Source organism: Trematomus bernacchii, unplaced genomic scaffold, assembly GCF_902827165.1.
Source record: "Trematomus bernacchii unplaced genomic scaffold, fTreBer1.1, whole genome shotgun sequence".
NCBI lineage: Eukaryota > Metazoa > Chordata > Actinopteri > Perciformes > Nototheniidae > Trematomus > Trematomus bernacchii.
The window spans coordinates 13,986,513-14,010,292 of NW_022987739.1; the positions used below are offsets into that span (position 1 = coordinate 13,986,513).

The 23,780-nt window shown below is 41.0% G+C and overlaps 1 protein-coding gene across 2 annotated transcripts; it reads left to right on the top strand.

Moving 5' to 3' along the window:
• Positions 1-11,603: 11,603 nt before the first annotated feature.
• On the top strand, positions 11,604-21,225 carry nr2f6b (nuclear receptor subfamily 2, group F, member 6b). Of its 2 annotated transcripts, none has more exons than XM_034147364.1 (5): positions 11,604-13,412; positions 14,332-14,426; positions 16,646-16,971; positions 18,585-18,831; positions 19,060-21,225. In XM_034147364.1, the coding sequence occupies exons 1-5, from the start codon at positions 13,144-13,146 to the stop codon at positions 19,332-19,334; spliced, it is 1,212 nt and encodes a 403-aa protein (XP_034003255.1). In that variant the 5' UTR covers positions 11,604-13,143; the 3' UTR covers positions 19,335-21,225. The 2 variants fall into 2 exon arrangements, with proteins under 2 accessions (XP_034003255.1, XP_034003253.1); XM_034147362.1 differs by having other exon boundaries at positions 11,605-13,412; positions 16,643-16,971.
• The last annotated feature ends 2,555 nt before the right edge of the window (positions 21,226-23,780 follow it).

A 23,780-nucleotide genomic window follows, 5' to 3' on the forward strand; every position in this document is an offset into this window, starting at 1 on the left:
CTTGGTTTGGTTTCGTGCATTTCATTTGAATTGTTTCCAATCTTCACAAGTTAAACAGGACGGTAAATTTGGGAAAAAATGGCCCTGCTATTATCTTCCCTTCATAACCATCCTTTGCTCTTTACCTCTCACTCACACCTCCATTTCTCAGTTCTTACCCTCCATTTTCTCTCCGTCCATCTTCTCTCCGTCCATCTTCTCTCCTCACTTATTTCTCTATCATCTCTATCATCTCCATTCCCTCCCCTCCCTCCGGCCGACCCCCCTGCCCTGACCCCCGCGGGCCGGTCAGCTGCAGCTGTGCCCGGCGGTCAGGAGGTTAAGGCAAAGGTTGAGTGTCACACCCACAGGGTCACAGTGATGCCTGCCTGTTGTGTTAGCCTGTGAATGGGGGGTTCAGAGCTCCAGACGAGGTGGCGAGTCCCTGACGCCCTGACTCCTGCCTGAGCCTGCCCTTTCCCGGGCAGAGGTCACTGCAGAGGGTCTTTCCTCTACGCTCCCCCAAACCTCCAGGTCACCATCGCTATTGTTGTAATAGCTGCCATTACAGCAGATGATACAATTATCACTGCATCCAATGTCCACTCCTCCTAAGATCTATGTTGAGCTTCTGAGATCATCAAAGGTTTTTTATACAACATGAGTGTTGTAACCCCTGGGTGAGTCTTGTATCAAAGACCCCACTTTATGCCCAAAAGTCCCCTGGTTAGTGATGCATTATGATATACTGCAATATAGGATTTATTCACAATGGAGCTAATTTTGACCACTCAATATGTTGCAAATGTATGCCATGCATTGTATTTATTCATTGCCCGATGGTGTGATATAGATTCATATTAAGCAATGTATAGACGTCAAATAAATTGAAGTCATTGAAAGAGGACATGAACAACGCAAAGCATTTAAATAGAAAATAAAAACTAAATGTAAACTAAAAATACCTCAAAATTGTTCTCAAGTATTAGAGCAAGTGAACTTCTGCATCAATCTCAGTATTACTTTCTCTTGAAGTTAAACATTTAAGTGAAACGCATACAACTATTACTTCAAAACCCTTATTGAGTATATAAAGGTCTCACACTTGAACTCATATAACTGATGGAGGTTTTTCCTTTTAAATAAATGTTGTTCAAACATACTTCAAACTGTTGAAAAACTAAAACCTTGTTTTAACCTTGACCCAACATGAAAAGTTTAATCTAATCTCAACCACGATAAAATCATTGCTGGTGTAATAGGCATTGAAATACAGTTTTGTAAAAGTGCACTAAAGAACAAGTGAGATAAGGAAGTCAAATAAAGCATATGAGAACAGACTGATTAAAACACATTTTTTTCTAACGGTATAATTCCTGTAACACTCAACATTTAAGCTCTGGGCACATTTTTAAACCCCCACATCTAACAGCCAGCATTCGAGTCTTTATGGGAGTTTTTCAGTGCCTGGGAAAAATACTCACACCATTATTAGACAACAACAGAGGCTGTCAATCAGTGTGGGGGGTTGACACACACACACACACACACACACACACACACACACACACACACACACACACACACACACACACACACACACACACACACACACACACACACACACACACACACACACACACACACACACACACACACACACACACACACACACACACACACACACACACACACACACACACACACACACACACACACACACACACACACACACACACACACACACACACACACACACACACACACACACACACACACACACACACACACACACACACATCTAGAAGAAAGGGAGGGGCAGTTGACCTAGGGGTTTTAGGTCAACTCATTTACTCGTGCATCCGTTCCACATTTTAATAAGTTGTCCCGCTGTAAGCTGTATAAAGAGATCACAGCCTGTGCCCTCTCTTTCTGAAAGCCATTAGCTCACCTGTCACAACCACTTCATATCCCCTCTCATCCCCTCCTCCCCTCTTTATCTCTCTGTTCTCCTCTGTGTGCCACGCTGACCTGACGCCTCTCTCCTGAGCTTTCTGACACCCCGTGGGGAGGTCAGGAGGATTGAGGGCACAATTGGCATGGAGGAGTGCAAAAGAGATTTGACCTCAATCAAATGGCCGATCACATCCGCTTTGTGCTCCTAACACACATCAGATTTTGTAGCCGGTGTAACTGAGTCCAATTATGGAGGATTTTCATGCTCAAGCTCCTATTAAAGGATTGTATGCCTGCTTGTCTAGAGGTTAAGAAAGTTGTTTGTTCAATGCCTGAAATTCCTCCTGGATCCTTGGGTCAATTTAATGAGCACCTGGCACACCTACTGCATGCTTTGTTTTATTTAATAACACTAAAGAAGATAAACAATTGAAATACTGCTTTCTATACGAATAAGAACTATTACAAGAACAAACATGTAACAATGGATAAGGTTGTCTTTCAACAAGTCCGAGCTAACGCTTAAAAATAGTACATCAGTTAACAAAAATATCCCTGAAGTTTAAGAGATGTATCCACACTGATACACAGCTCATATAGCTTTTGAGAAGAATATAGTGTACTGTTCTATTTTATATTTGTATAAAGGTATAATTATGGATATTTGATAACAGTGTGTAGGTGGAATAATCATATTGAAAAATACTGTGCGTTGTTATCTTTTTTATGCTATATGAGCAAATGTAATATCTATGCATGTGTATATGTACATGAACTGTATGTAATCTATTACAGGGATGCAAACTCATCAGGTATGAAAAAGGTGACAAGGATCCGAGCCCCCCGACCCCACGGAATATCGGCTTTAAAATGAGGAATAACAGAGGATTTTAGCAGTCAGAACAACTAAAGCAGTTAATAATAACAGAAACGCCAAAGAGTCACATCTACTAGAAATGTATAAAAGCATTTATTTTAATTGTGTAGCAGTCAGTTTATAATTTTGGCAGCACTGTTGAGCATTTTGAAAATGTATTTTCATGCCTCTGTGCAAGGCTTAGTCTTTCTATCTGTGGTGTAAAGTAACTAAGTTCATAAACTCAAGTACTATACTTGGGTACAATTTTGAGATACTTGTACTTTATTTAAGTATTTCAATGTGTTGCTACTTTGTTCTTCTTCTCCACTACAGTTCAGAGGTAAATGGTGTACTTTTACTCCACTACATGTATTTAATAGCTTTAGTTACTTTACAGATGTGAATGAATGATGTGAAATATAATCAAGTGTTAAATCAGACTTTAGTTCCACCTGGAGTAAATTCACAAGCTACCCTGCAGTATACAAAGTCATTCAAACTAGCTGCACCTTTACCAGCTTTGAGAACACTTTCATGATCAATCATTATAAAACATATCATATATATTATTCTGAAATGGACCAATCTGCACAACGACTACTTTTACTGTCGCTACTTTAACTATATTTTGATGAGAATACTTTTCTACTTTTACTTGAGGAACATTTTGAATGCAGGACTTCTACTTCTACTTTTACTCAAGTACAAGACCTGAGTACTTCTACTTTTACTCAAGTACAAGACCTGAGTACTTCTACTTTTACTCAAGTACAAGACCTGAGTACTTCTACTTTTACGAACAAGACCTGAGTACTTCTACTTTGACTCTAGTACAAGATCTGAGTGCTTCTACTTTTACTCAAGTACAAGATATATACTTATACCACCTCCGTTTATAGCCTATGAAAAAAACTATTAGAAAACAAAGGCTAAAGCTAACGTTAGCAGATAGTGACAATGTATGCTAGTTAGCTAGCTCAACGATAATATTGCGACAGGAACACTTTTCAGTGCACATCACGCTCTGCCGCTCCGACAGGGAGCTCTGCTCTGAACACCTGAACGGCCCGTTCTAACAGTTGTTGACCAGCGGTCCAGTCTGTGCCACAGTGACTCCGGACCGCACGGTTAATATTAACGAACGCACCCGTAGATAATGTAGCTGCTGAAGCTAGACCATCATCGTGGAGCAGCAGAGCCTTATTATACATCCATGAGCAGAGCCGACAGGCAGGAAGACTCGAGCACACAGCTCGCGCTTCATTATAATATATAAAAAAAGAACACCATGCGTGTCATGATGGCACATAACAGCTCGCGGCCGCAGATTACTCCGGGTCCCAGACCCCCCCCATACCCCAAAAATATTTTTATTGCAGATCTACATGAATCACACAAACGACCTATTTTGGATTCAAAACGGCGAATTTCGCCGAAAGGTGACAAGTTTGCATCCCTGTATTAACATATTCACACAAAATAGTTTTCTTTTTTCTATGAACCCCAGGAAGACGAGCTTCGGCTGGTAACAGCCGGTGATGGGAATACCTCAATTGTTATCTGGAAAAGGGGATGGTTATTAAGAAAGAGAAATGTGTTTTTACGTTTTTTTAGAATGTGTGGATTTTCTTTGTTACACACAGTTTTACTTTCCTATAATATTCTATATCCTAATATCCCAAAATGTACCCTTTTTACACAATAGCACGACACAAAATACATCAGTGGAGAAACATGACAAATACAGATGCTTTCTTATCTGATGTGAACAATATGCAATGACCTTCAAAGTCACCAGATCTCAAGTCTGAATGACTTATTGTTAAGTTATTGTAAGTTAAATATCTACAACATGCCAAACATCGATTTGCTGTACTGAACCCGATAGCCTGACAGCTGAATGGAGCTTAGCACATTTCTGTGATGCACCTGACACGAGAAGGCCATCGTATGGAGTCGAGCAGAATACAGATCACAGGCCAACAACAGTCCAGATGATCTAATGAGGTCAGTTTGTGAGCGCTAGATTATAGCAATAAGGTGTTTAGAACGGAAAGATGGCCCGTGGGAGTGGCCTCGCCATAATCCTGTTAAAGCATTTCAGACGTCTTCAGAGAGCTGATTAGGGTTAATTTTCTGCCAGCCTAAGCACCTTAGAGGACCTTTAGGCAGTGTCTGCCTTTAACAGAGCACAGGGCATGAGCAGGGAGCAACAGATTGGACTCAGGTTTACAAGAGATTGAACTTGGTGAACACAAATGTTATGACTGCCAAGAGCGTTAGGTTAATACCTGTCTGAAAATATCAGACTTCTTGGTAAATGGCAAATAAGTTCATCTTTTAAATGGGCAATCCGCTGACAACCTATCGACGGTCTGTCAATGGTAATCATTTTACTCCTCAAGCAATACATTTAGCTACATTACTGTTGCTAGTTGATAAACATCCACCACTTTCTGCCCATCATTACAAACTATTGTCTGCCCAATCATAGTTTAAGCCATCGGGTTTATTTCAAAATCGAGTTAAGATCCACCATATGTCATGTTGAATATCCATGAAGCTAAGATGGTCATGGATGTAATTATTTTAAATGCTTTGTTCATCTAATTTCATTATGACAAAAAAACAAATTATGCTCCATTATAGGAGAATGTGAAGGTTAGATGTGATCTCAAAGCCACCAAAAAAAACATCAACATTTGGGAAATGTTTTAAACAATAGTACCAAAGGTGATAGCAGGTCAGTATTTGCAACTGGACTCTGCTGATCTTTCAGTGACACTAGCACACAGTAAACTAGAATGTGCTGCCTGGTGATGATCCAATCGTTTTACTTACTGCAGGACACAACTACAATATTGGTCAAATAAATAAAGATGCAGTATTTCTATATTAACAGACAGCTAGAGGTAATGTGAAAGGTTTCTTGAAGAGAATGATCATCCCCTCAGCTCTACTGAGTGTTTCACAGCCTACTAGTTATAGTTGCTCTCATCCCTCATCAGCCTTGTTTCGTGCTACAGCAGCAAAACAAATGTCATTTCCCTGTAGTGTATGTGAAGGCAAACCCAAACCTAATAGCAGTGAAAGTTGCCCTTATATCCATCAGGTGGCAAGAACACAACTTCAGACAAATGCTTATGTTGCTCCGTATCCGTTTGAGTAAGTGCCTGTTTACACATTTAGAGTAATAACTTGATACATCAATGTTTCTGCTGCTTCAAAAGTTAACATTTTATATCAAGGTGTCTTTGTGGCTAATGCTGCGTTCACACCGGACGCGATGCGAATATTCGCTTCGCTCTAATCGCTCCTATCGCATCGCTCTAAACGCTGGAGTTTCACCGCGGCTGCCAGCTGTGTTTACTCGCATCATTCAAACAAGACGCGCTGGCTCGGGAGCTACAACTACAACACAATGAACATATTTTACCGTGATTAAATTGTAATACACGTTTCAAAATGATGCCGAAGTAACAACATACTGATACCGGTTAGTAAAAACCATGAATTAATGCTTTGACAAGTCTGCAGACAAGACGGCAGGCGAAAAATCTTTTAAAATGCTTGTTTTCTGAATGAAGATCGGGTCGACCAGGCTAAGCTAACGTTGTATATGCTCATTCCACACTCACAACAACGGCCTACAGACATAAATAAGCAGCGACTGTATTCACCATGGCACAGACAGTCTGTGGTTTGTACTTGTTTAACTTTTGTCCAGTTTCTGAACAGATATCAGGAGCTGTGAGCTCTGTGTGCTAACTGCTAACAGCTAACGGCTGATGTTGTGTGGTTGAACGTCAGTGACGGCAGGCTGAGATCCTCACCGCTGATTGGCTTCCGCGAGAACGCGTCACATGAATTTGACGCTCGAGTTGAAAAAATTGAACTCTCGCGTTTAACGCGGCACCGTTCAATCGCCTCAATCGTGTGATTCGCGCCGTGTCCACCGCTTCATGCGCGCCGTCGGAGCGAATTCGCGTCTGTCCGCGTCTCTGCATTGACTTTACATGTAATCCCGCCGCCCCCATACATCGCATCGCGTCCGGTGTGAACGCAGCATAAGAGGTATGATAAGTGGGCCATTTAATTAAGATATTTCTGGTTTGACTGTGGATGTATATAGCATGTTAGCTAAGCATTCAGACAGGAAAAAAAGGGGAAACGGTCAGCTATTGAAAAATGAAACAGAATTATTGGTAATATAAAAGTTCAATAGGAAAAGCCAGAGTCCAAACTCATTCAACAATGTGTCTTATCTTTGAGTTGAAACGTGCAGAAACAGCTCTACTGCCGTAAACATTTGTATTGACTCCTTTACAAACAAAGGGGTTGATACCTTGTTCACAGCAAACACATGATAGCTGATTTGAATGACAACAGCACACACCAAATGGGAAGTTTCCCACCATCCCCAGCAGGTCCTGGGAGGGTACAGAGGAGAGCAGGTATTGATTGGACGCCGTGTATTGCTCTGGAGTCACCACAGCAGATGTTTGTCTTTGGCAAGTTTCAAGGCTGTGTGTATTTTAAATTGCTCCGTCATTGGCTCGAGGTCAAAGGCCCAAAGATGGAGAGAGTGTTGGGAGAGGTTGGTTTTGTTGTGGCCTCTGGGCCAAAGGGCAGCAGGGGCTAATGAGGAAGGAGCAGGGAGTCATGTGCTCTTACTTGTTCACCAAGAGTTAAAGTTTAACCCCAGTTCTCAAATTCCTATGCACTTCAACTAATGCAGTTCACACTCTTCCAGACAAATAATAAAGCCACCAATTTCCCACTCACACTCATTTTAACAAACTATGGTCACACTTAGTAAATAAAGAAAATAAACCTACACATGTCAATGGCATTGTACTGTGGGGTTCTGTTATGTATTGGCATTTTCTCCAAAAAGAAATACAGCAATAAGTGAGGTGTTGCAACATTCCATTACATAATGTGTAGTCAACTTTTGATACACCGACACAAGTGTCTTCTGTTCCTCAGGTGAGAAGACAAAGGTGAGTCTTTGTTTACCAGGTCACAGTTCAGCTGGTTAAACCTGTATGTACATATCCTGTCAGTGTGTCACTCTGTGTGTGCGTGTGTTTGTGTGTGTGTGTGTGTGTGTGTGTGTGCGTGTGTGTATGTTTCCATATTTACAGATGCCCTTCCAATACTACTTAATGTCCCAAAGAGGAAAATGCGTCTGTATATATCAGCAGCATCCATCACTCAAAACCACTTAATTGCTTATATTTGAAATATTTTAATAAATATCACATTGTCCTGCCTTGATACTGTCCAATATTTACTGACAACAGATGATAAAATAGACGTCGCACCATTATTGTGGGAATTATTCTAGTGAAAACTTCTGTATTTCATTTTTATTTGATATAAATATGCAGCCATGTTTTGCCAAACAAAATGTAATGTGTAAATGTTTTTAGCTTTAAATAAACTGAGGGGGAGATTTAAAGGGAGCATTTGGATCAGAGGTTTGTCGTCATAGGTACAGTGTGTGTGTGTGTGTGTGTGTGTGTGTGTGTGTGTGTGTGTGTGTGTGTGTGTGTGTGTGTGTGTGTGTGTGTGTGTGTGTGTGTGTGTGTGTGTGTGTGTGTGTGTGTGTGTGTGTGTGTGTGTGTGTGTGTGTGTGTGTGTGTGTGTGTGTGTGTTCGGTGAGTGTACTGAAGGTTTGGCTGCTCCACTCTAGTGGCTCTGGACTCCTGACTGAGTTGAGAATGAACAGACTGCGCCACAGTCGACTTCACACTGAGAGCCGTTGCATTCCTGACCTGCAGTTCAAAGAGCAAAGAATACACACCCACACAAACATTTCAGCACACTTCTATAACTGCTACATCTGCCCACTCCAACATATATAACCGCAATGTTTTCTCACACACAAACAGAGGCTCTGCTAACATGTACACTTTAGTCACACACCTACACTGAAGAGGATACCGGTGATGAAAGTGTGTGAAGTCAGAAAGGTCAATGTTCCAACATCCTTCTTCACTGTGGTGTGCTTTGTATATGTAATATGCTAATAAACATGTTCATCATTATTGATTCAGATAATTTGTTTTGCTTTTCAAAACGAATTTAAGGTACTGACCAAAATCCTCTAACTGTTTTCAATCATTCAACATGAGTTGGACAAATGAACTTCAGAAGAGGTTATGTTTGTATATGCTTTCCTTCTAATGAGTGTGTTTGAAAACACAATTAACCTTGAAAGGAGTTAGCTGTTGAAACTGATTCCACAATAAAGGAACAGCAAATATGTAAGTCTTTAGCAACTCCTAATGACATCAAAATCTAACTTAATTGTATATTTTTAATCGCTGTATTTATTATTTAGTTTCTTATTTGTTTTTCTTGCGGCCAAGGATTTCATGTTGTTGTTTGCCTTTTGTTTGTTCGGCTATATTGTGAATTAAGTTTCTACCTCAATGTGTTTCAGATTTAAAATACAGGTTCAATAAATCACTAAATGAATGAAGGAAAATGCAAAGTGTTTCTTTGGTAAGTTGTCCTTGAGTTACTATTATCCCTAAAATGTTTATATTCCTTTTCTCAGAGTTGTTTGTATTTCACTAAGATGGACAGCGCTTTATTAAAAACAGCAGACTGCAATTAGAGTTATGATGTTGTGAAGTTGTTGTAGGAGCAAATCTTAACATATTCAAATCTCCACTGGTTTATTAGTGAATATTATCCCCCATGGTCCGAGCCTTTTCTAATGGCTTAAAGGAAAACACTAATTCAACTTAGTGCAGCTTAGCTTGGCCCTGATAACCTCTTAACCAAACAAAAGGCCTATCCATGCACAATGAGTCTCGCTGTGACGGATGTGGGTTAAAGTTAGCCTACCTTATGCTCACATTCAAAAAGGCTGAATTAACGACATTGGCAGAAAATTGCATAAGAGAAATCCTTCCTCTTCCCTTCAGCCTTGTTATAAATGTTTACCTTTTAGTTTTTTTGATATTCATACATCTTCTGAGGTACAAAATGTTTCTTTGAAGAACACTAGGAGGACAAAGCGTCTTGTCACTCTGGGGGGATTTCTGTGGAATCATGTGATGAGCAAACACTTTTGGGTGCATACAAGTTCTTTTAACCAGGCCCTGGTTGTTTACTTTATCCTCCCTTCACCTTGCTGGTATGACAGACAAGCAAGTCAGAAATTCCAAAGGAGCATTGCAAAGACAAGAGACGTTAGGTCTGTAAAACAGGAGCAGCATGTGTATGTGACCATACCTTTGTTTCTGCCATCTTAAAGGGGTATTTCGCAAAATGTTACATTGTACATTTTGCTCGTCATGACCTGAACGATAATGTCTTTGGGAAAAGCAACCCGGTGTCTTAAGTTATATATCTAGGCCTATATACTATTTATGTGAAAGAAGTAAACGTAGTAATGCAAAGATAAAGTGTTTTAGTGTTTGACATATCTAGCAAGGCCCAAAATATTCATATAAGTAAATGATTTACTGACAATGTATTTCATTGGTTTTCCCACAGTATCCACTTGTAACGACCAAAGAATGCTGAAATAATTTTTGCAGAAATGACGTGATTCTGACAAAGCAGCTACTGTTAGCAGGAGTTAGCCGTGAGCATTACTTTAGTTTTACAAAAAACGTTCTGTCCATTAGGAAACTGTGAATCACAGATAGTCAGGCAGAGCAGCTGGAGTTGAACAGAGGGCAAATCTGAAATGTTTTTCTCCCAAAATATGATCCAGTTTCACTAAAAAACAACTAGTGCTGATAAGCCTTAGACACTTCTCCAGAGATTGTACTACCCTCTTAACAAAATGACATAATGTAAAAACAGCTGTTCAGAGCTGGACTGAGACACCATTCCCCCTATTAGGAGCCAGTGCACACATTTAAAGCTGTTTTTTTTAAGGTCAAATGTATGTTTTTAAGGGATAAGGCAGTTACAACTGATGATTGAGGTTAGAATCAATATGGTTATGGTTTTTAGTTAATCAAACACAATAATGAATTGAGGGTCCGTGGTGGGTGGTGAACTCTGGTCTTGTGCATGAAGGTTGGGTGGGCTGCTCCCCCAGTACCCTGACCTCTGCAGGCACACTACTGTACCTCCTGAGTTCACATGAACATTGGACATAAATTGTGAAATGCTAAAATAGTCCACAGTGGTTGTAGATCCTAAAGTGACACTGAAAAGGTTGTCAGAATATCTCCTTTTCTAGTCTGTCTCATCAGTCCAACAACTTTCTGGAGATGAGCTTCTTTTTCTTTTAATGTAAACATAATAACTCAACCAGGACCATCCAGGATGCAGTTGTTCACCAGGATCTCTGGCATCCTCCACGCAGACCTGTGAGTGTGTGCAGCAGGTGTGAAAAGAAGCCGCTGGTGTATCAAATAACCTTTTGACAAGTTGCTCAACAACAACATGCCTGCCCTCTCTGTTATTATTGGGTCAACAAAGTTGGAGGAATTCTTTGGGATTAGAGTGAAGTGGAGAACATGAGTGTGAGTGCCATGCGCTCGCTGTGTGTCGACCAGAGGCCCCCTCTTTGTTTTACGGCAATGTTGGGGTTAACTCCCCCTTTGCTCCCAGTATGGCCCGGGGTCAGGGGGGAAACAGGCAGCCAGTCAGGCAGCCAGGCATTCTTTCTGTGTGTGTGTGTATGTGTGTGTGTGTGTGGCTGCAGCCCACTCTGTGCTCTTTGACTCCTCTGGCCTTATAAGGCATCCAGTGCCATGGCAACGGCAGGGCTTGAATAGCAGTGTCAAATCCCTCAGCACACAGACACACGTTCACTCTCCCTAAAGGAGGGAGCGAGGCAGAGACACAGAGAGGGGATTGAGAGGAGAGGAAGCTATCTCTGGACTGCTCTCCACTGCAGCGTCTGGCTTTCACTAAAAGGTCTATGACCGAGTTTTTCCTGCGCTTGTTTGCCTAATTTATTCCTGCCGGGGCCAGCAGAAAGAAAGGCGGAACAGAAGAAAAAAGGGACAGGCAGAACAGTACGGAGTGCAACAGAACACCCGACTTGCTGACAGGGAATGCAGAGAGGTCCTGGCCTCTGTTACTGCTGGATGGACAAGCACGAACAACACTCTGTGCAGCTTTGAGAGGAGGAGATTTCTCAACTCTGCTTTGTTTTGGCTTTTTCTGTGACATTTGAGCCCCAGACACCGCAGACTCTGAAGAGTTGGATGAGCAACAGGAAAACATAATTTCACCACAGAAACAGAAGAGGACTTATTTGGTGCACTTATCTGCTGCAAAGACCACATATTCCAGGAGGGAAAGGGGTGTATTGTCACTTCTTATTTTAAGTGTTGAGTCTGCCTCAGTCGGATCTTTAAGGCTTTCTGTCTAGCACACCAAACCAAAATACTTCTTATATATAAAAGCTGAAGTGGCTCTGTGTTTATATCTTCTCTAAATACCAAAGAAAGAACCAAATCCAATTCCAAAAACCTCACACGTCTGTTTTTCTTTTGAGACATATGATTGAGCATTTCCAAAGCAAAATACTTTCCTATTTTTCCTTTTCATCACTATCACCTCTGCTTCTGAAACAGCCCTGACAAGTCAAGAGTGAGTCTGGACTAGAACTGCCTCAGATCAGCAGATAACACCTCTGCACGGCAGGAACTGGTTGGACTAGTTTATAAGTTGGAGGAGAGGGCAGGGCAGTTTAACCCTGCCTGAAGGAGAGCTGTGTTTTATTTTCCTCCCACTTGCTTGTCCTTCTGGGAGAAAGTCGAGCGCTGAGAGAGGGGCAGAGCTTCTTTTTCACTTTGAGAGCGACTCTTGTTTTGTCCCTTGTCACTATGATTAGAAGGAGGTGAGGTGTTTTTCTTTTTACTTCTTCCAGGGGGGGGAGACGGAGAGAGAAAGTGGGAGGGAGGAAGAAAGAGAGAAGGAGTCAAAGTGTAATTTATTGTGTTCAGTGAAAAGAGCAAGGCTGCACCCTTTTCTCATGCCTGAACTCTGAACCACTCAATGTGTGTCTGAAGTTTCTCAGAGCTCGGGAGCCATTGATCGGAGGTCAGGGCAGAGAACACAAGGGTGAAAGGCAAGAACAGAGAGCAGAGGGATTAAAGAAGAGAGAGAGCAAACCGCACAGGGAAGGACTTCCAGGTCGTAACAACCAGACGGCAGAGGGGAGAAAGGTCAACACCAGAGCGGCCGGGACAACTTTGTATCCCTTTTCTCGATCTTCTTGGACAAATTCTTCTTTACACACAAACCTGGACAACTATTCTTCTCTGTAACCAGTCTTTTGACTTTGAGGCGAGTTGGAAGCTGGGGGACAGGGTGGGTCTGTGCATGATCCACTCACAAGGCGGCGTGTCTCAGAGAATATGGCCATGGTGAGCGGGGGATGGGGCAACCCCAACGGGGACACTAATGGACTGGGGGAGAAGGCTTACCTGAGGAGGGAGGAAGAGGAGGGCTCGCCTCAGGCCGGGAGCAGCGATGTGGACGTCGGGGACGAGGACAAGGCCTGCGTAGTGGACTGTGTGGTGTGTGGGGACAAGTCCAGTGGGAAGCATTACGGCGTGTTCACCTGCGAGGGCTGCAAGAGCTTCTTTAAGAGGAGCATCAGACGAAACCTCAACTACTCCTGCCGGTAAGGGCTGCTCAAACACTTACTTTTAACTTTACATTGATACCTGGTCTATAACATACTATAAGGTAGTAAGCAGATATTAATGTTAACAGCTTATCTCCTTCTTGGGGCACCCATGAGTGGTAATATATTAAATATAATTAAGTAGTAATAACATAAAATATGTTTCTATTAAAGAAGTTTTTATTGTTGACACATGATATATTATTAACACTTAAATGTAATATGTTTATATCTACTTTATTGAAGTGGGTAGTCAATAATTTATTTAATGTTTATTTGGGGCTTCTAAAGTGCTAAATGTGGCAGGGTTTTTTTCAAGACACAGCAGAATAGTCCATTTCTCACTCTAGAGTGATATGTATGCTCCAACCTTGGATATGTCTCACAAAGAGCCTGTGGAGAGAAAAAAAGGAAAAGAAATGAAAGCCCTGAAGGTCAGTCATGTGAGGATGGATTGCCTCAGAAGGTTAACATTCTCATTATTCTCCACAACAGCAACACAATGTTGCAACTCAATGTTCTGCTCTCACTAAGACTACTCTCAGCCACATGTTTCTTCCACATAATAATGCACTAACCCTGAATGGACGGTGTGTTTGCAGTCAGTTCGTCACATTCAGGGCTAAAAAGGTCTTTCTGTGAAATGTTGGCAGACCTCGTTCCTGCTGTAAAAGGCAACACAAGGGCGTGTAAGGCCGATGATTTACAAAAGGTCACAGCCTTGATATCCTTTCGGCCACGCCAGCTCGCACAGTTCACTCGTCAGGGGTCAGTGAGGGGGAGAAATGGGGAGTCAATTATGCAAATGTTTTTCCCTTTTAGCTTTTTGAAATATTTCTAGAGAAAAAAACCCGGAACATATATGTTTTGATCTACACAATAAGTGTTCATCTTTTGTTGTTGTTTCCCTTTTCAGATCAAATCGAGAATGCCAAATCGACCAGCATCACCGCAACCAGTGTCAATACTGTCGTCTGAAGAAATGTTTCCGCGTGGGAATGCGCAAAGAAGGTATCAAAGCTTTGTCATACATGTGCACAACAAGGTGTTTAAAAGGGGGTTTTTCACCCCTAAAAGTGAAAATGTTAAGCCTGACAGTGTCAACGGATAATTCTCAGATCTTTCAGCTCATCATTTTGGTTTTACGGCCCACAAATTAACTGTTTTGGATCGCTGTTTTCTCAAGCACCAGCAGAAAGAGCAAAGGGAGAGATCTGGTTAACCCTCTGTACACCGCCTGGCAAACAGCAGACAGAAACAGTTAGAGATAAGCTGGTGAACATAGTGGGGCATTTAACAGCTAAGAGACAAATAGGAGTTGATGGAGACCCAAACAGAGCTAAACATAGTGAACACTGGTTACATTAAAGTTGTTTCATAACTGCTGGATGTGTAAGTAAGCAACTGCCTGCTAGCCCATTTGCTGGATCAATTAAAAGTTAATTACACACCGAAACTGGCCAAAACGGTTACAACAGTTTAAAAGTGTACATATACACATTTAAATGTAAGTTCTGCATTCAACATTTTACTTAAACAAATTAGTATTAAAACAAACACTTTCTTTGTTAAATGGACCATTTTATAGTTATTATGATTAAGCAATTTAATGTTGTATTTGGACAAGGTGGAACAAATTTCATTTTATTTTACTATTATTGCATATAATGTTGATTAGTTTTGTCCTGATAATGTATTTATCATATTTATGATATTATTCATATATTAATATTATATAATACATTGATCTTCAAAGCAACTGCAGCTGTCAAACAAATGTAGTGCAAAGCAAAAGCAAACATATCAAATTTCCCCTGAAATTAAGTGGAGTCAAAATATAAAGGTGCCTATAGGAACACACAAGTGTTGTACAAGTATCTCAAATCATACTTAAATACATGACTTTGATTAAATGTACGCCGTCACTTTCCAGCATTGAGGTTTAAACTATTTATATCCTGTGTCCTTTAATACCAACAAACACCCTGATTAATGTACAAACACCTCTCAGCAAAGCACAAACACAAATACATAAATATCAGAATGGGTCATCCGCAGAGAAACCGCTAACCTCAACAGAAACAGCATCTGACATTTACCAGCGATCCAAGCACAATATTTATACTGTCAACCAAAGCATGTTTTCACCCCAGAGCTCGACTCCCTGCAGCTGCTGAGGTTCAGGGAGGGGGAGGCAACCATGTTTGATTTGCATAACAGAAAAAACAACCAGTTAACAAGTTCACACTGCTCCAGCCTCTGTGATGTCTGTCTATATGTATGTAAGTGTCTTTATATTTATGCACACATTTAATTACAATTATGATTTGCTTAATTTCTCTCAGTTGATTAGTTGTAATACGAGACGATTCCCAGTTCCCCTGGAGTAATTATTTTCATTCCAGCAATCCTACCCTCATTATCACATCACAAACTATTTTAAAAGCATTTGTAATTGTATTCTAGTCGCCTATCACAGAACTTGTATTTCAGTCAGTGTCAGAAGACACCACGAGACGCTGTCCCATACATCCGTGCACTGAGGTGACACTGTGCCAGGGGTTATATTGAGCCTGGTTATTAATGAACCATGCTGACCGCGGCCGTGACGCAGGCTGCACTGTTTTCACATTACCTTGAAACGTCTGTTATACCTTTAACCCAGTAAAGGAAGCAAATGCTCATTGCTTTTAAAGGCACAATGATAACTGTTTTTAATAATGATGTATATCACACAAAAATAATCCCTCTCAACCTACATGTGTGACCCACTAGAAGTGTGTGGCTTTGTCTCTGCAGAGACCCTGAACTCACTCTGGATTTTCTTATTTTGATGTGGTCATTTTTGGGTGTCAACTTCTATTAAAGCACCCAGGTGCCAGATGATTAACATGCATGTAAGATTTTCAGAACATTTGATATAGAACGTTTTTTTAATGGGTCAAGAACATTTCCCCACCTGTAAGCTAAATTAAATAAATAAAAACCATGTCAGAATGCTAAATAGAGAGCTTAGTTTGAGTGATTGAACCAAAAGAGAACCAAAAAACACTTCAATGATGGGGGCGTTTGGCTCCGACAGCACACATACCTCCACCAAGGCTGCACAATCCATTAAATGTCATAATTATTATTATGACATATATATTATATTATTTATAATAAATGATGTTCAGACCGTGGAGCTAACCTTAATTGTGTTGCCTCTCCTCCCTCTCTTTCTGCAGCAGTCCAGAGGGGTCGAATCCCTCCAGCTCACTCAGGTATCAGTCCCAACACCCTGGCAGCTGGAGGAGGAGGGCCGGGTCACATCGGGACGGACTACTTCAACGGGCAGCAGGTCTCGGAGCTCATCTCCCAGCTCCTCCGGGCCGAGCCGTACCCCAGCAGCCGGTACGTGACACCGTACGGTCAGCCACAGATGCAGGCATCTGCGAGCGGAGCCTCCGTTATGGGCATCGACAGCATCTGTGAGCTGGCCGCCCGGCTCCTCTTCAGCACCATCGAGTGGGCCAGAAACATCCCATACTTCCCAGAACTGCCAGTCTCAGAGCAGGTGAGTCAGCACATTCAGTGCATGGGGTAGCCCTACAGATTCAGGGGCAAATGTTACCACTTGAAAATCATAAGCCAACATTTTAATATAACACGGGCCAATCTTTACAGCCTGACAAAACCATAAAACTAGCCCAAAGTTCAAGATCACAAACCCACCATTTGTGATCTTTATAGGCTTCTATATGTTCCCTTATATGAAGGGAGAAGACTTCTTTTTAACATAAATATAGTTTACTCACTTATGTGGTCTATTGTCTCCACGTTGTACAAACTATCAAGCTCATAAGTGCAGTAAGCTTGTCTAATGTGTTAGCTACTTTCAGCTAACGTTAGCCAAACCGTTAGCTAGCTTTATTTACACCACCAAATAAATGCATATATTGATGCAAAGCAGAGTTCAATGTATTTCCCACATAATATACACATACTACATACCTGTCAAGGGTCAATACAAGATAAGTAAATCATTTCAAATTCCACATTTCTCTCAAGCTGATAAACGGCCAACCAATGTGGACTGTTTGGCGCCATATTTACTGCATAAAATATTGGAGTTGTCTCCTCTTACTGCAGCATGTAACAACTTACTGTAGGATACCACTCACCGCAATGATGTCCCTGTATGTAAATACAAATGTTAAAATAGGGTTTTCCGCTTTATGTGCTGTAAATACTGAATTCCAGTCCAAGCTTGAGGTTGGAAATTCCCAGATGTTCCTTAACCCTTAATTAGATGCACGAGTGACTGGGGACCCTACACTCTTAAGTGGGTCTAAAAGTAGGACCCGTATTAGAATAATATGTGTTTTTATGCAATTCTTGTCATTTTGGTTAAGAAAAATCTCTTGTATAATATTTAGTATTATATTTTGGTTCACACTAGAAATAGTTTATATTTAATTTTTCACTATTTATCATTTTAGAAATTTCTTTTACATTTAGAAAAAAAACGTTTTCCCATAGGATTCCATAGAAAATGCATGCGGGTCAGTTTTGACCCACTTATGGATGCTTGGGGTACTAATACAAAAACTACAATTTCTTAAAATGTAAATTAAAAATGTGAATGGCATGATATCCAAAACATGTTTTTAGAGGAATAGCTGGAATATGAAATGATACATTTTTTAAATTACAAAGATACTTCAAGAAAACCACCTCACCGGGTCCAAAAAGACCCACTTATGGAAGCTTGGGGTAGTAATACAAAAACTACAATTTCTTAAAATGTAAATTTAAAATTAGAATGGCATGATATCCAAAACATGTTTTTTGAGGAATAGCTGGAATATGAAATGATAAAAAAATGTAATTACAAAGATACTTTAAGAAAACCACCTCACCGGGTCCAAAAAGACCCACTTATGCATCTAAGGGTTAAGCAAGTGCACATACTACTCTCAGCAATCTAATACAAAAAACAGTTCATTAAGTATAATACTGTTTTTAAAGAATTTGGCCTTATTATAAGTAGGAACTCTGGCTTTAAGCAGCCTTCCATTGCCCTTTTTCCAGTTAAAGTTAAAACATGTTTTGGTTTCTAGTTGTCTAGAAAACAGTTGTTCTATCTTGTCACATTACTCTAAGTAACTATTTCAACAAACCCTGCAGGTGGCTCTGCTGAGGCTGAGCTGGAGCGAGCTCTTCATCCTGAACGCAGCTCAGTCTGCTCTGCCTCTACACATGGCTCCTCTGCTGGCAGCTGCCGGGTTCCACTCCTCTCCCATGTCTGCTGAGCGCGTGGTGTCCTTCATGGATCAGGTCAGGGTGTTCCAGGACCAGGTAGACAAGCTGAACCGACTGCAAGTGGACTCCGCCGAGTACAGCTGCCTCAAAGCCATTGCACTCTTTTCACCCGGTAAGTCACGTTTTGCGACAAGGTTATATGAGGGATGTTATTTGATGTAACTGGATGTCTTTGCTGTTCTCTGATCCCAGGTGTCTTTATAAAAGGCCAAAACATATTTCATATTTAAATATCCAGAGGGGTAAATAAGCCACAAGTGTACAATATGCAACAACAGGGCTAACAGAAAAGAGTGCTAATAAATGTCAGAATGTTGATCTTTCTTTCTCTGCCTCACAGACGCATGTGGTCTGACTGACCCATCCCATGTGGAGTCCCTGCAGGAGAAGGCCCAGGTTGCCCTTACAGAGTACGAGAGGTTGCAGTACCCAAACCAGCCCCAGCGCTTCGGCCGATTACTGCTGCGCCTTCCAGCTCTGCGCGCCGTGCCTGCCAACCTCATCTCCCAGCTCTTCTTCATGCGGCTGGTGGGCAAGACCCCCATCGAGACGTTGATCCGAGACATGCAGCTATCAGGGAGCTCCATCAGCTGGCCCTACGTACCGGGACAGTGAGCCCATGTGACTCCAGAGTGAGACAGACTGAGATCAGATTGGGAGGATTCAGAGTTCACAAAGATTACATATAAAGGACAAACTGAATGTTATGAATACAAACTTAGACGTGTAAGGTCTTTGCTTGTGAGTGTAAAGGTCAGCTTTTTGCCACAGTATCTCTAAAGTTTGGTGAAAGTCACACCAAAAAGCTGCTTTCAGAGAACCAAAAATGTGTAATTATCCTTTACCATATATTTATATATATATGTTTGCAGCACTTGTCAGTTTTGCTCTGGCCTCCATCTGATCTCTCTGTTTTATTCTGGATAAAAACACAAGGCTTTCAGTGAAACGCAGACTCTATCATGAGGCCATGTGCCTGAACTACCTCATCCAACATCACCCCTAAGGAGAGACTCAGTTTGAACCCAGGCTCTGTGTTTGACCTCTGCTCTGTTTTTTAAAAGCCAGAATGAAGCCATAGTGACATTTCTACAGGCAGAGCTCTATATCTGGGACATTTCGCGCAGATCAAGTTGTGTCAGGTTTTTTTAAGTGAGCAGACTTTGTTACCAAATATGTTTGTAAAAACCGCAGTTTCAACTTTCTACAGCATTAAAACAAAGAAGCGGCATTGGCATTGTATATTTTACTTTACTATAAAGTATTGCATATACTTCTGTAAAGAAATAGTTCAACATTTTGAGAAAATGTGCTTATTTAATTCCTTGCAGATTTAGATGAGAGGATTGATTGCACTTACGTATCTCTATGATAAATATGAAGCTACAGCCAGCAGCTAGGTAGCTGAGCAGATATTCTGCCAGCCTGGCTCTGCTCAAAGATAAACAAGTAACCCCTCCAACCCCCTGATGCTCTTTCATTTACATGTTGTATTCTTCTGTCAGAAAAATGTCCCCTTAAAATTGAGAATTGGTGATTTGACACATTAATATTTGAGCAGATTCAACAAATGATCTTTAACTTAATCAGTGAGTTTTGGAGGTGCTTACTGTTTTTTGGCTTTAGCTCCATGTTTACTATTCTCTCTGCAAGAAAGTAAATAACCATGTGTTACCTACATGTTGAGCTATTCCTTTGCTATAGTTTATTATACATTAATGTTGTATGTCGCCACAAGAAGTGGAGGTGAATGTATTCAGACACACCCTGGCTCCTCACTGTCACATCTCTGTATTACATTATTACCTCATGTTTTATATCAAAGACAAATATTATATATTCATGTGCTAAAGATAAATATAAAGGGATCAAGGCATCTTCAACAATAAACACAAATAATCCCCTACTTGTCTGACCATCAGACTTGGCCAAAATATATTTGAAAATGTGTTGAGATGTTTGCTTAATGTAAGAAGACCGCGAGAGTTCGATATACTCTTTTTCATTTCTTTCTAAGTTGTGGTCTACTTTAAAAGCAGTGTGTTAAAACATGGCCTAAAGTGGACAGAGGTCACTTCAGGTCATTATTATGCTTGTGCAAGGTACTTGTTTTGTGTTGTTAAGGTTATGGTCTTTGTGGTACTGAGATAAAGGGTACCAAGTAGTCACATTCATGGTTGTTATTGGCATGCATCTCAATGTGACAATTGTTTTTGCTAAATGAATGACTGAAACAAAAGAGAATGGGGAGGGGAATTGTTTTGGTATACATTTTTGTATTACACGTTAAAAGAAAAGGCAACAATGATCCCTGATGCGGTCAAACAACCTCATTAACAGCTCTTTGTGCTGTCCTTGAATCACTTTGTGTTATTTGTTGGAATATAAACAATGGTGATTTGATTGTGTAGCTTGACTTTAAAAAGAAGCATGTTTCTATGACCACGCCACATCTAAAATATGACTGGTTATCTTTGCATTACGAGAAATAAAAGTATGCACATTCCTTTTGTGGATGACTTGAGTTTCTGAGACATGAAAAACTGCACACATTCGTAAAAATCAGAAACACATGGCAAGATTTATTTATTGAAAGTAATTAATAGATTATTTGATTTGTGTAATTGAGTATAAAAGCTATACATTGGCTCCAGCCTTTCAATATGTGGAGCTTGTGCTTTTCTGTTTTGTTATAATTGAAATATAATTATTAATTAAACAAAAAAAACAACAACAGATTAAATGCATTGTTAGTTGAAACTCAATTTTCTGATATTTGACGTAGTTTAACATTACACATACAAGTGAAATGTGTTTTTAAATTCCAATATCACAAATTGAAAATCGTTATAAGGGGCTTTCCAATCTGTACAGCGCACCACACCTTCTGCCCTTTGACCCTCGATTGGGATAAGGACACTGATACCGGCCCGCCAGATGGATAATGGACAAAAAAAGAGGAACAGGGGAACTTCACCCAGCTGATAAAAATGTTAAAGGTCCCCTATTATACTGTTTTTCATCAATATATTATAGGCTTCAGATATATACAACACGTGTCTCTGAAGTGTTGGGCTCCAAATACCAAACAGATAATTGTAGCATCCCATAATCCCCTCTGTTTCAGCCCTGTTTCAAAAGTGCTGATTCTCTGTCTGTTACTTTAGATGAAAATAAGGAGCCACTCCCCACGCCCCTCTGATGCCCCTTTCACACCGGCGCTTTTTCAGCTCCGGCTCGGAGCTAGAGCCTGAAAAGTACCATTTTTTCCTGTTCACACCGCAGCGGCGCCGCCTCATAGCTCCGGAATGCGGTTCACTTCCAGCTCCAAAAAATTGTCGGTCTAGAGGCAAGAGCTTCGGAGCTAGAGGCGGCGTCGCTTATGTCTCTCTTACGTCGAGGCGTGCAGGAAACTAAACCCACCTCCCCTGAACATGCCATGGGTCGACTGAAGAGTCTCGTCATGCCTGCCTACAAGCAGTAGCGCTGAGCAAAGTGACTAGAAGGCAACCACACACTTATAAAAAAAAAAACACTTTATAAAGTCAGGCAACACTAACCAGGCTTCGTGTGATTCTGTTTATTTGTACCTTACTTTGACCATCCGTTCGCTGTTATTGATCATTGTGGAGAGCAGGCAGACGTTTTGTTTGTTATTATAGCAGCTATCGTATCAATACATGGGCTGCACAGGTTGTCATGTCCGACTATCACAAGTAGAATCATAATGAAAAATACGCCGGTAAAATGTGCCTGTAGAACACGGCTTAGCAAGTAGTCAGTTTAGCTTCGGTTGCTATGCTAACATCACCCATGTTATACCAGAGAAACTTTCATAACAGCGTTGTGATGCCAAACAGCGTCAATTCAGACTGACACACATTCACTTAAGGGGAACTGGGGATATGTATCAGCTGCTTGTGTGACAGTCAGACAGTGAATACTTTAGAGCCGTGTGAGCTAACCCGGAGCTAACGGGAGAATAAACTCCCGTGGAAGTGCAGCCACTGCAGCGGTCGGTAAATGCAGCTGAAACACATTAATAAACAATGAACCACGGCACTCTGGAGAAAAGTATAAGGTTGGAGAAGTCGTTATTTAATTTAATCTGGCTTCGTATGATTAAAAGCAACACGATCATCGACCCGACGCAGTCCCCCCCCGTTGTTGTTGTTGTTGTTGTTGTTGTGAGCTCCGTTGGGGAGAAAATCAGCGATGTAAACGGTGACGTCATGACGCAGCAGCGGCAGCTCTGGGCGGTGTGAACAGAGCGGGAGCTGAAAAGGGAAACCGGAGCTGAACCAGAAAAGCTCTAGCTAGGAGCTAGAAAGGGAAAAGCGCTGGTGTGAAAGCCGCATGAGAGATATTTGGTTAAAAAGAACACAATGGTGCTCTAGGAGGAGATTCAGGTGATAAGGTGTGGGGGGGGGGGTTACCTTGGTTGGTGATTGGCTAATGGTTACACAAACCAACAAATCGTTATCACATCATAAAGTGGCCAAAATCTGATCAGCTCATTGTTAGACAGGTTTTTATATAAATGGATCAGGACAAAAAGAGAGAATCTTTTTTCCTGAAACTTTCAGAATCTCTTTGCACAGAGGGGGGGGGGGGACACATGTTGATGTATAAAAGACATGAAAAAGTTGATTTTGCATAATAGGTGACCTTTAAATAAATGACAGATGAAAGTGAAACTGTTACAAAAAGATATAAGTAAAAAAATATAAAGTAATTTCAGTCTTTCACTCTGCTTTCTCTTGAGTAGGTGAATTGATAGTGGCATTCCAAAGTTGCATTGTGCATTAAGGATAATTTGTATTTGTATACATACTAATACAAAAAAATAAGAAGTGCATACTGTAGTGAGTTAAGGAATTTGGACACAGCAAATGCTTGTGCTGAACAGCTCTGGTTAAAGTAGTTTACCAAAAGAGGGCAGTAGCAGCTTACCTTAAGCTGGCTGTGATTGGATCATTATTGGCGTTTCCTGAAGTCTTCCTGCTCCCTGCTGGACGCTCGCTGCAGATACACAAAGCTGCGGATATCTGAAAATCAGCA